General features: G+C 40.8%; 1 protein-coding gene across 3 annotated transcripts in view; it reads left to right on the forward strand.

The window, feature by feature from the left end:
• Positions 1 to 403: 403 nt before the first annotated feature.
• The window catches only part of METTL9 (methyltransferase 9, His-X-His N1(pi)-histidine), a 56974-nt gene continuing 45000 nt past the window's right edge, over positions 404 to 12377 (forward strand). The window contains exon 1 of one of the 3 annotated variants that reach the window (XR_005063961.1): positions 404 to 788. Coding sequence is in view for 2 of the 3 variants with exons in the window: in XM_037028416.1 (XP_036884311.1) it covers positions 624 to 788 (165 nt within the window). In the remaining variant the exon portion in view is untranslated. The remainder of the gene's footprint in view (positions 789 to 12377) is intronic. The other 2 variants (XM_037028416.1, XM_037028415.1) reach the window with 2 other exon arrangements.

Here is a 12377-nt window from a genome sequence, read left to right on the forward strand (position 1 = left end):
CAAGGTCAGGGTCTGAGGTCGGGAGAGAGGAGACTCCGCTCCACAGCCCCGAGCCGATTTGCACAACCAGGTGAACCCCAATCGGCTTTGGAGATTAGTGGCCCAGAGATAACCACTGAAGCAAGAAAAGACAAGAAGTCCTGCCAAGTAGTACTACCTTAGACGGACCGGAGGTTTCAGTTACCCTTTTCGGAAGGGATCCCACCTGCCCTAAAAAATTAAAAATGACACCCACTATTGCTCGGAGTACAGGAGGAGACGGGGTTTGGAGTGCGCTCCAGGGGAATGCGCGCTCCCCTCGTCCCGCTTCCCCGCCGGTCCCGAGGGCTGATTGGGCGGAAGGAGCGTCCCCGGCCACTACGCGCTCCCGCTCGTTCGTGCTTCGGGTGGAAACCCGCGCCGGTGGTGGCGGCGTTCCGCGGCCGGAAAGGAAAAGGAGTCAGGAAGGCTGCGCGTAGCCTGCCCTTCTTCTCCCCCGCCTCGACCCCGCAGGGGCTGAATAGGCAAGTAGGGAACGATGGCTCGAGCCCGGGCGGCGGCGGCGGCGGCGGCCCGAGGCGGCGGCGCATCCTGCTCTTCGCCTCGGCGCCGGCGGTGATCGGACTCGGCGGCCGCTGCCCCTAATGAGACTGTGGACGGCCTGGCTGTGCCTCAGCCTGGCGTCAGTGTGGCTGGCGCGGAGGATGTGGACGCTGCGGAGCCCGCTCACCCGCTCCCTGTACGTGAACATGACCAGCGGCCCCGGTGGGCCGGCGGAGTCAGCAGGCGGCAGGAAGGAGAACCACCAGGTACCGGCTTGGCCCGCGGGGCGGGGGCGTGGCGGCCGGGCCTTGCCGCGCTCGGCGGCCATTGTGAGGGGCCGCGGCCTCGGCCCCGGGAAAAGTTTCCCAGCCGGGCCCTTGGCCGAGGACGCCTTTCGTTCCCTCCCCGGTGGCCGAGACCCCTTGTATCCCCGCCGCAGGCCCGAGTGTGGGCGCCCCAGACCCTGCGTTGTCCTCGCGCCTCAGGCGGTTGCTGCAAACTCTGGACCACCTCGGCCCGCGGCGGGAGGCACCAGGTCTGAGGCATAAAGGAGCAGACCGTGCCCGTCACGCCCCACACTCTCCACACGCCCGAAGAACCGGCCCCTCTATTTGGTTGAATCTGTGATCACACAAAGGGTCATAAAGAAAGGTAACCGTGCGTCGCCACTCAACTCTCCCGGCTTATTCGGGAAATATTTGTCCGAAGCACAAACTGTTTGACAGGCCCTTGCTCCCCACCCCCGCACCCAGCTTTCCGCTCCTACCTGAGGGAACAACTTCAAACTGAGGTGTTGTCTGACCAGAAAGTCGTGATAGGAACGGAGGATATGGAAGGTTTTACTGGCAGGGTTTTAAATCGGAACTCTGGAGTGAATTCTAAGGGTTGTACTTGACGTAGTGGGGCCGTCTGGGCTGTCTTTTCATTAGTTTAGCTTTGTGCTGTTAAAGAAATGTGTGCAGGTCAGCTGTGGAACTAAGGGTGCGATATTAAGTATTTGACCATACTGTAATGTACAGTTTACATTCATTGGAGAGGCTTTTGACCTCTGCCGGGGTGTTGGCTTGTAATAGCTAGCGTTTATAGTAGTTTGCCTTTCCAGAGAGCAGAATCCGATTCTTATTCTCCATTTTGTGTCTCATTATTTTCATAGATTTCTCATTTTCCTATGTTGCTTTTCTTACTATGTATGCCAGGTATGTAGCGAGTTTACAGTCAGATTGATTTCATGCGTTTTAATGATAATAAAGAATTATCTAAGGAGGTAAAAGAATTTATTTGGAAAAGTAGCATTTAGTTCTTACATAAGAAATATTTACAGTGACCATTTTTCTTTGTTTAAAGGAAATCATAAATTTCCATACTTTTTTTGGTAATCCCACAGCTATTGCAATTTGTTAGGTAATAATTCTTATGATACTGTGAGGAGTGTGCATAAAGCTAGTAGGTGATCTTAAGTTGTAAAACGACATTCTTCGCTATGGATTAATTACTCACACTAGTCATTTTTATTTTTTATTTTTTCACACTAGTCATTTTTAGATAAACAACTCTAAAGTAGTGTAGTGATAATGTACAATTACCAAAATGTCGCTTTTCCATATGGGACATAGACAGTGGTGTAAAATGAATTAAAAACTCATTTTTAGTGGGTGGTAGAAATATGGTTCTGGATAGGGTAGAAAGGAGGCTTATTTCTGCTGGAGTGTAATAATGGGTGAGTGAGTCTCTTTGCTGTAGACGTTTTTTCTAACACTTGTTGTGACTACATCTTCTGCAGCACACTTAATATTTCTTCAATGCTCATAAAATTGGGCATATTTTAAAAATTGAAAAACTGTGTAAACTCTTTGGTTTTTGTGGAATCTGGGTAGAATTATAGCTGTAGATACAACCTTAGAATATTTCCTAAGAGAAGTCACTTTCTGATGTTATACATTTTTAAAGCTGCATCTGTCAGATTCTAAGGAAAATTAATACTGGTTTCTGATACCTCATTTACTTCATTATGCTTCAGAGATATTCACGTATGCATGTTTATATGAATGTGTTTGCGTGTGGGTGTATGTGTGGTTTGTGTGTGTTTCAACCAGCTGCACTAACAATTTGGCGGTTAATTTCTCCAAGGTGAAGACTAAATTTGGTGATTTCTGAATAGTTAGGGGGAGATATATCTCTTTTCCTCAGAATAATCAATCCAGACATTATTTTGAGATGATACAGTCACATTATGAAAGTATCCACAAATAAGGTTAAAATGGGCAAAAGAAATGGGTATAGAAACCACAGTGAGGTTAGGTAAAATAGGAGACTATCCCCTTTATATATTTTGCCCCAGGTGGGGCAAAAGTAGGTTTATAATTGTGAGTATGGCGAACACAGTTTATTCTTGTATTATTATTTATTAATAATTGTATTTCATACAAAAAATCTGTAAACCTACTTTTACCCCAACCTGTATTCTAGGATCTTGGATTTGCTTTATAAACATTGTTGCTTGTGAAATAGCAACTCTAATGATTCCCCTCACCCCAGCAAATTAATAGTTTTACACAAGGTCTTATGGTGTTCATTTGGGTGTGTGGGTTCCATACCCAGACACATCTGAATCTTTTGGAGTTCCATGAAAATAGGATTATGGATTTGATTGTACCATACAGCTTTCCTTATGGTTATTTTATTAAGATGTTATGGTGGAAGATTCTATGGTTAAAATAATTCTCCACCACTTTGGCACTTGGGCAATGTTTACTCACTAATGATTGCTATTTAGTAACATAGCCTATAGATGCAAACCTCCTTTGAGCTAAACCAGCTTTAAAACTATTGTAGTAGCACCATTTTTATAACTTGGTTTGGTGTGCTAGCTTCAAAACTGAGATTGTTTCACTTTGGGCAAGAGAAATAGGGGACCAGCTTTTCTTAGAGCAGGGATGTATCTGGTGGTCCAAATTGGGCTCACCGACTTTTTTTGTACAGCATGTGAAGTAAATTACATGTTTAAGTGGTTGCAAAAAAATTGTATTATTTTGTAACATATGAAACTTCTATATAAAATTCAAATTTCAGTGGCTACAAAAAAGTTTTGTTGGAACAGAGCCACCACATTCATTTACATGTTGTCTGTTAGTCCTTCCAGCATACATCAGCAGAGTAATAATTGCTACTTTTGTGGCCTGCAAGCCAAAAATATTTACTATCTGGCCTTTTACAGTGTATTCTCCAGAGAAAAATTTAGGTCTCTCAATCAGTACATTCTTAATTGCAAGTTTCAAGGTGGGTAGATTGACTTATTGGGGAGAGATAACTTATGTAATTTTTCTGTTTTGGCAGACTCGGGACTTTAAAAGAAAGCAGCAACAAAAACTTTGGATCTAGTTTTTTCTATGCATTGCACCTAGATACTTTAAGTTGATGCAACTATTGAAAGAACTCTTAGGCCTCACTAAGTTCCTGGTAATAATAGTCATTCAATAGCATCTTAATTGATGGAATGAAAAGAGAATTGTTATAGAACTCCCTAGAACCAAGACAGGACATTTTCTCCAAATGATTTACTGCATGGCTTTTTACAAGCACAGGCAACACTCAGTATCTGCAGTTATTAAGGTGTAACCTCCAATTGCATGTGTCTATTTGACTTATTTTTTTACCTTCTTATATAAGCTCAGGATTGTGCTATGCCACAAGTGATGATGGATTAAAGATAGAATTACTATGGTTTGGGTTTTTTTTCCCAAATGGAAAAATACTTGGACAGCACAGCCAGAGGTCAGAGGTTGTGCTAAAGGACAGATTTGGTCTCATGACTCCTCATTTATCTGTGGAGGTGGACCAAATTTGGGCATGAGTTAACAGTGCTCAAAGTCGTCAGCCAGACAGATGGATTCGTGTCTTCCTCTGAACTACCTTCAAGAGTCTGGAGGCCTTTGCAGCTGAATACCAGAGATTTTGAAGAGGAGTTCTTTCCTTCCTTATAACCTGTGCTGAAACCCTAAACGAGATTGCTTCAGTTTCCCAGAACTGAACTGCTATTTCTCTCCTGCTGTGTATACCAGGGGCCTTTATGTGCCCTAGGTGACCTTCAAAAGCCAACTCTGTAGAGATATTGACCTCAAAACACTAGCTGAGGTTTGTGAGTTAAACAGGGATGGTAACTTTCAGTAAAAGACTTGTTTAGACCCTCTGAAGCTTTGTTCACACCTCAGGATTATAAAATACTAACAGTATTTGAAATGAAGGTGGACAATTATTTATGAAATCAAAGCTGAAGCAACTTAATCTAATCTGTGTAAATTGTTCCCAAGCATGAATGTGAGGGTGCCTTGTTACTTCACACATTGAAGTCTCAGCTAAAGAGTTTGTTGGGTTGGTTCGTATCATTAGTAGAAAAATAATGGGTGGTTTGCCTGTTTATGTCTGTGCTGTGTTTAGATGCATGAAGGTGTCATTGGTGAAATGTGTGCATGTTTGAATTGCATTGCAGAAACTTAGAATGTGGCTTTTGAATCTTCATCTGTCAAGGTCAGTGTTCTTGGGCTTGATCTGACTACTCCCTGTGGTAGAAAAGATTCTGTGTTCATGGGCCCCATTAGTGGAGCCAAATGACCCTGAATGTCTCAGGTCTCTGGTTGCTTACAGCTTTTAAGAATGACTGCGTGCTCAGACCGACATATGGATTTTTGGCATTCCCTCGAAGTTTAGTTTTCCTCTGACCAAATTCTGTGGATTTTGGACAGGAAGTTGGCAGGAAGGAAATCTGCAGTTACTGGGCTATTGTTGTGTGCCAGGCACTTTAAATATATTATTCTCTCTAATCCTCATGACAACTCTGGGAAGTAGGTGGCTTACCCCCACTTTACAGATAGAAGGTTGAAGCTAAGAGAGATGAGACATGATCAAAAGTACAGTTCACCTGTGGCAGAGTTGGGTTTTAAGCCCTGATCTGTCTCCTTTTTTTCCATTAGTTCGTGATACCACTCCAGGAAAACCTGTGAAATAGGCTGCCTTCTCAGTAGGAGATGGCCCCCACTTCTGTGGCCCTCTATATGGATGGTGAATTATATAGAGGTGGGCCAAAGCACTAGTCAGAGTTTTTTGCAGTCTGAGTTTAAACAAGGGTGGGACAACTGTTCCAAATGCTGGCCTTTATCCAGTTTGTATGCATTTCATCAAGTTTAATATGGGGGGGGGCGGGGAACTTACCTGTGGTGTTTTTTTCTGTCACCAATTCTCCAGTTCTCTGACATCAACTAAATGCCCTACACTAATGACTGGAGTTAGTGTCAGTTCACATGTTTAAGGTCTCAGTCCCACAAGATTGCCCTCACTTAGGTGCTCTGTGCCAGTCACAGTCCACTTGGCCACAAATTCTGGGATTCCCCCTAGGTTCCCAGCACACCATTGTGTTCAGCAGCATACAATGCCCAAAATCCTATTGTTTAGGAGTTTTATGAAAGTTTCATGATTAGGTGTGATTTAAATCATTGGCCTTTAGTTATTGAACTCAGTCTCCAGCCCCTCACCCCTTTCTGGAGGTATGAGCTGGGCTGCAAGTTCCACTTTCTGTCTATTTAGCTTACAGAAGTTATTCTTATTACTCAAGAGGTTTTAGGGACTCTCTGCCTAGAATTGAGGATAAAGACCAAATATTTACTTATTATACCATATTACCAAAAATCAGGAAGTTGGTTTTTTTAAAATAATTTTCTAGTTCTGCTAATGTGCTCAAATCCTTTGTATTTTGGAATAAAAGACCATTATAAGATACAACTCATGTTTGACTGATTGAGGAACTCCAACTAAATAATTTTTTTAAAGTTTTTTATCTCTATCTCTCAGTCTGATAAGCAAAGATAATTTTATAGGAATATTGCATTTCTGCTTTGAAAGAATGATTCACCATTCAAGATTATGTAAAGATTAGGAGATGCTCATGGGCATAATGAAGTCTTTAAGAGAGGACCTAATACTCCACTACTTTGATTAATGTCACCCAATATATGTGCAGACTTCCTGTCATCTACCTTATTTGGCTATTTATTGTTTGGTTTATTTTTCGGCATCTTTGCCGTCTTGTTGCTATCATTTTCAGAAGATGTTATGTTTAGTTATCCTATTTTATACTTGGCATCAGCAGATGATTGCATTACTCTGGGTCGATTAGTTTGGTATTCAAAAGATTTACTTATTCTTTAGATTGAACAAAATTTGAGTGGCCTTTAAAGGAAGATGCTAATATGAGGCATTTTCATGTACTGTGGTCTTCATGTACTGGAGTCCAGCCTGGCACATGATCCTTCCAAAGTGAAAATTTAACAAGCATAATACTTTGATCTTATCTGCACACTGTTGTCTTTGTGGTCTTTGATGAGCATGCATTCAAAGAGCTCATTTGCTTGAAAGTGCACAGGAACCCACAAACAGGCCACCCTTTGCTGTGAGCTCATTGCAGCTTTTCACTGAAGCTAGGTTGTCTCAGAGGTAACTTCAGGGAGATTGCCAAGGGTTGCAGGGGCTCCCTCGATGATTCGCTCTCTAGTCAGCATCTTACCTTAAGGGCAAGGTGGCCACTCATTTAAGGCCTGAAGATCCTGAGCAAGATCATAACCCATTACTTGTTTTCACTTGGTTTCTGATTCCTCCTCAGGACCCTAAATTCCCTAGACCACTGTTAAGTTTAGACAGTTAGGAAACACTACTGGAAAGTCAGAACAATGATATTTTCTTGGTAAACCTACCTATGGGTTCTTAAGCAGTGGTGATTTTGGCTCCCAGGGACATTGACAATGTCTGGAACATTTTGGGTTGTCACAATTAGGGGAGTGCTACTGGTATCTGATGGGTAGATGCCAGGGCTGCTGCTAAACATCCTATAGTGCACAGGACAGCCTCATGACAAGAATTATCCAGGCCCAGATATCAGTAGTGTTGAGAAATCTTGTTCTATAATAATTTAGTTGCTATCTAGATCAGGTTATCTTTTCGGTAAACAAATCCAATCCAGTTTAATTGGGCAGAAGAAGCCTTCTTTTCTTTTGTGAAAGTGAATCTCAAGCAGACACACTGTATAGAGGTGAAGAGAAGCTTCTTTCAAAGAAGCTGCTTTAAAAGAAGCTTCTTATAAAACAACATACATCTGTTGAGCAGGAACTTCAATCAGCTGGAGCTGCTCAGGGACCCCAGGATTCCCATTATTCAGAAGTAAATGGGTGCCTGGTAAAAAGTAGGTCCTCCGTTTTGCTTGCTCATGGTAATACAATTTTGTGGTGGGTGGGTGGATTTAACCACTGTTTGCAGAACTGGATTTAAGAAAGGCCTTGCAAAATCCTTGGAGATTTAAAAGTTGACAGAAGCCCAGTGACAGCTGGTCATCCTTCGGTTCCCTCCAGGATTTTGCTAGAAACTCCAAATTCTGTTAGACTTTAAATTTAAAAAAAAACAACATTATTTACTTATTTATTTTTAGAGAGAGGGGAAGGAAAGGAGAAAGGGAGAGAATCATCAATGTGTAGTTGTCTCTCATGCACCACCCACTGGGGACCTGGTCCACAGGTCCAGGTCCCAAACAGGCATGTGTTCTGCTTGGGAATTGAGCCCCTTTTGGTTTACAGGCCCATGCTCATCCACTGAGCTACCCCAGCCAGAGCAGGCTGCCTGTGATTTTTAACAACAATTCATTTGATGAACATTTATTATTCATCTCAGTCTGTGTCAGGTACTGAAGTCAATCATCATCCCTATTTTATGAAATTTTAAGTCTACTTTGGAAAGTTGACACTGAACATGCAAGTACCTAGCTATTAAGTTTACTGGTCATAAGTGTCACTGAGGAGACATATGGGCTATATGGGAGGGTATTAGAATGGGTGGGTGGTAATTAAGTCTAGAAGTCCAAGGGAAACATAGTTGAAGAAACATTTAGGCACAGGTCAAGTTAACCAGGTGAAGAAGGAATGAGTTGGGGTAGTAAGAGTGTAGGGGACAGAGCAAATACCATGTGAGACAGCTGTGGGAAAGCAGCCTTCCATAAAAAAAAAGTATAGGGTCTTGTGACATAAGGGCCAGGTATTAATGTGTTGGTAGGAATTCATGCAGTGAGGCTGTGGCAGAATGGACAAATTGTGTAGTGCCTCATAAGCCAGACTGAGCATTTTGGATTTTATCCTAAGACTTCTGTGAAATAGGAAAGTGACATGATCAGATTTGCATTAAAAATTTGCATTTTTTAAAGAATTTTGCTTGATCACTTAAAAGTTCAAACCACTTTTAATTTCTGGAAGATCAGAATCTAGATTTATGTGTGTTTAAAAAAAACAACTTTAAGCCCTGGCTGGTGTAGCTCAGTGAATTGAGCACAAGCCTGCAAATCAGAGGGTCAATAGTTCGATTCCCAGTCAGGGCCACATGGCTAGGTTGCAGGCCAGGTCCCCAGTTGAGGGGCATGTGAGAAGGAACCACACATTGATGTTTCTCTCTCTCTCTTTCTCCTTCCCCTCCCTTCTCTCTAAAAATAAATAGAATCTTAAAAAAACAAGACTCAACTTTAAAAAATTTTTTAAAAAACAGCTTTGTTGAGATATACTTCATGTACCATAAAATTCATTCTTTTAAAATATCCAATTTACTGGTTTATATAGTACTGTATATTTAGAGTTGTGCAACCATCACAACTCTAACTTCAGAATATTTCCATCACTTCAAAAAGAAACCTATTAGCAGACAACTTCCCATGGTTTCCTCCCTTCACCCCTTAGTATTCACAATCTAATTTCTGTCTCTGGATCTTTCTATTCTAGATAATTCAAGTAAATGAAATTGTATAGTTTGTGGCCTTTTGTGACTGGATTATTTCACTTAGCATAATGTTTTCAAAGTTTATCCATGTCATTGCATGAATCTGTCTTTCCTTCCTTTTTATGGCAGAATAGTATATATATTCTTGTATTCATTCATTAGTTGATAGTCATTTGGGTTTTTACCACATTTTGGTGATTATGAAGAATGCTGCCATGGAGTTAACGTTTGTATCATAATCAGGAGGAACATGGACTTTCAACCTTTATCTTAATTTATTTTTTAAAATTAATTTATTTTAATTGTTGTTTAGGTACAGTTTTCTGTCTTTTGCTCCCATCCCAGCTCACACCCCCGGTGCTCCCCACCTCTCTCCCATTTCCACCCCCCTTAGTTTTTGTCCATGTGTCCTTTATACTTGTTCCTGTAAACCCTTCCCCTTTTCCCCTGAATTTTTCTCCCCTCTCCCCCCTGGTCCCTGTCAGCCTGTTCTCTATTTCAGAATCTTTGGTCATATTTTGCTTGCCTGTTTGTTTTATTGTTTAGGTTCCTGTTAAAGGTGAGATCATATGGTATTTGTTTTTCACCACCTGGCATATTTCACTCAGCATAATGCTTTCCAGTTCCATCCATGCTGTTGCAAAGGGTAGGAGCGCCTTCTTTTTTTTATGCTGCATAGAATTCCATTGTGTAAATGTACCATAATTTTTTGATCCATTCATTTATTGATGGGCATCTAGGTTGCTTCCAGCACTTGGCTATTGTAAATTGTGCTGCTATGAACATTGGGGTGCATAGGTTCTTTTGCATTGGTGTTTCAGGGCTCTTAGAATATAATCCTAGCAGTGAAAGTGCTGGGTCAAAAGGCAGACCCATTTTTAGTTTTCCTAGAAAATTCCATACCATTTTCCATAGTGGTTGTACCAGTCTGCAATCCCACCAACAGTGAACTGGGGTCCCATTTTCTCCATAACCTCTCAAGCACTTGTTGTTTGTTGCTTTGTTTATGATGGCCATTCTGACTGGTGTAAAGTACTATCTCATTGTGGTTTTAATTTGCATCTCTCTGATAGCTAGCGATATTGAGCATCTTTTAATGTGACTCTGGATCCTCTATGTGTCTTCCTTGGAGAAGTGTCTGTTCAAGTCCTTTGCCCATTTTTTAATTGGGTTGCTTGTCTTCTTAGAGTGGAATTGTGTAAGTTCTTTGTGTATTTTGGAGATTAAACCGTTGTCTGAGGTATCATTGGCAAATATGTTTTCCCATATGGTTGGTTCTCTTTTTATTTTTATTTATTTTATTTTTTTAATTTTTAGTTTTTATTTTTTTAATTTAATTCTTATTCAAGTACAGTTTTCTGTTTTATATTCCCTGCCCTGCCCCCTGCCCCCCACCCCAGTTCTCTTTTTATTTTAATACTGGTTTCTCTAGCCATGCAGAAGCTTTTTGTTTTGATGAGATCCCATTTGTTTATTCTTTCCTTTGTCTAGGGGACATATCGATAAAAATGTTGCTGCATGAAATATCTGAGATTTTCCTGCCAATGTTCTCCTCTAGGACTTTAATGGTGTCATGGCTTATATTTAACTCTTTTATCCACCTTGAATTTATTTTGGTGTATGGTGTAAGTTGGTGCTCGAATTTCATTTTTTTTTGCATGTAGCTGTCCAGTTCTCCCAATAGCATTTGTTGAAGATGTTATTTTTACTCCATTTTATGTTGCTGCCCCCTTTGCCAAATATTAATTGACCGTATGGAGTTGGGTTTATTTCTGGGTTCTCTGTTCTGTTCCATTGGTCTATGTGCCTGTTTTTATGCCAGTACCATGCTGCTTTGATTACAGTGGCCTTGTAATACAGTTTGGTATCAGGTATTGTGATCCCTCCTACTTTGTTCTTCTTTCTCAAAATTGCAGCTGCTATTCGGGTTTTTATGGTTCCATATAAATTTTTGAAGTGTTTGTTCTATGTTTGTGAACTATGTCATTGGTACTTTAATACGTATTGCATTGAATCTGTAAATTGCCTTGGGTAGCATGGACATTTTGATGATGTTAATTCTTCCAATCCATGAACACGGTATATGTTTCCATTTGTTTGTGTCTTCCTTGATTTCTTTCTTCAGTGTTGTGTAGTTTTCTGCATACAGGTCTTTTACCTCCTTGATTAGGTTTATTCCCAGATATTTTATTTTTGTTTTTGCTATAATGAATGGGATTTTTTTCTTGATTTCTGCTTCTGCTATTTGATTTCTGGATATTGACTTTGTAACCCATTGTTTTGCCAAATTCATTTATTAGGTTGAGCAGTTTTTGGGTAGAGTGTATAGGATTTTCCATATACACTATCATGTCATCTGCAAGCAGTGACAGTTTTGTTTCCTCCTTTCTGATTTGGATGCCTTTTATTTCCTTTTCTTGTCTGATCACTGTGGCTAAAACTCCCAATACTATATTGAATAGAAGTGGTGAAAGTGGGCAACCTTGTCTTGTTCCTGATCTTAGTGGAAAACCTTTTAGCTTTTGCTAATTGAGTATGATGTTGGCTGTAGGTCTTTCATATATGGCCTTTATTATGTTGAGGAATGCTCCCACTATTCCCATTTTGCTGAGTGCTTTTCTCATAAATGGGTGTTGTACCTTATCAAAAGCTTTTTCCGAGTCTATTGATATGATCATATGATTTTTGTCTTTGCTTCTGTTTATGTGATGTGTTACATTTACTGATTTGTGAGTATTGAACCATCCTTGCATCCCGGGGATGAATCCCACTTGGTCATGGTGTATGATCTTTTTAATGTACTGTTGGATGTGGTTTGCCAATATTTTGTTGAGGATTTTAGCATCTATGTTCATCAGCGATATGGGCCTGAAGTTTTCTTCCTTTGTTGTTGTATATTTATCTGGTTTTGGGATTGGGATGATGCTGGCTTCGTAAAAAGAGTTTGGGAGTCTTCCATCATTTTGGGTGTTTTGGAATAGTCTGTGAAAGATAGGGGATAGTTCTTCCTTAAAAGCTTTGTAGAATTCTCCTGTGAAACCATCTGGTCCAGGGCTTTT

Source organism: Sturnira hondurensis, unplaced genomic scaffold (assembly GCF_014824575.4).
Source record: "Sturnira hondurensis isolate 20B ecotype Veracruz unplaced genomic scaffold, ASM1482457v3 Scaffold0019865, whole genome shotgun sequence".
NCBI lineage: Eukaryota > Metazoa > Chordata > Mammalia > Chiroptera > Phyllostomidae > Sturnira > Sturnira hondurensis.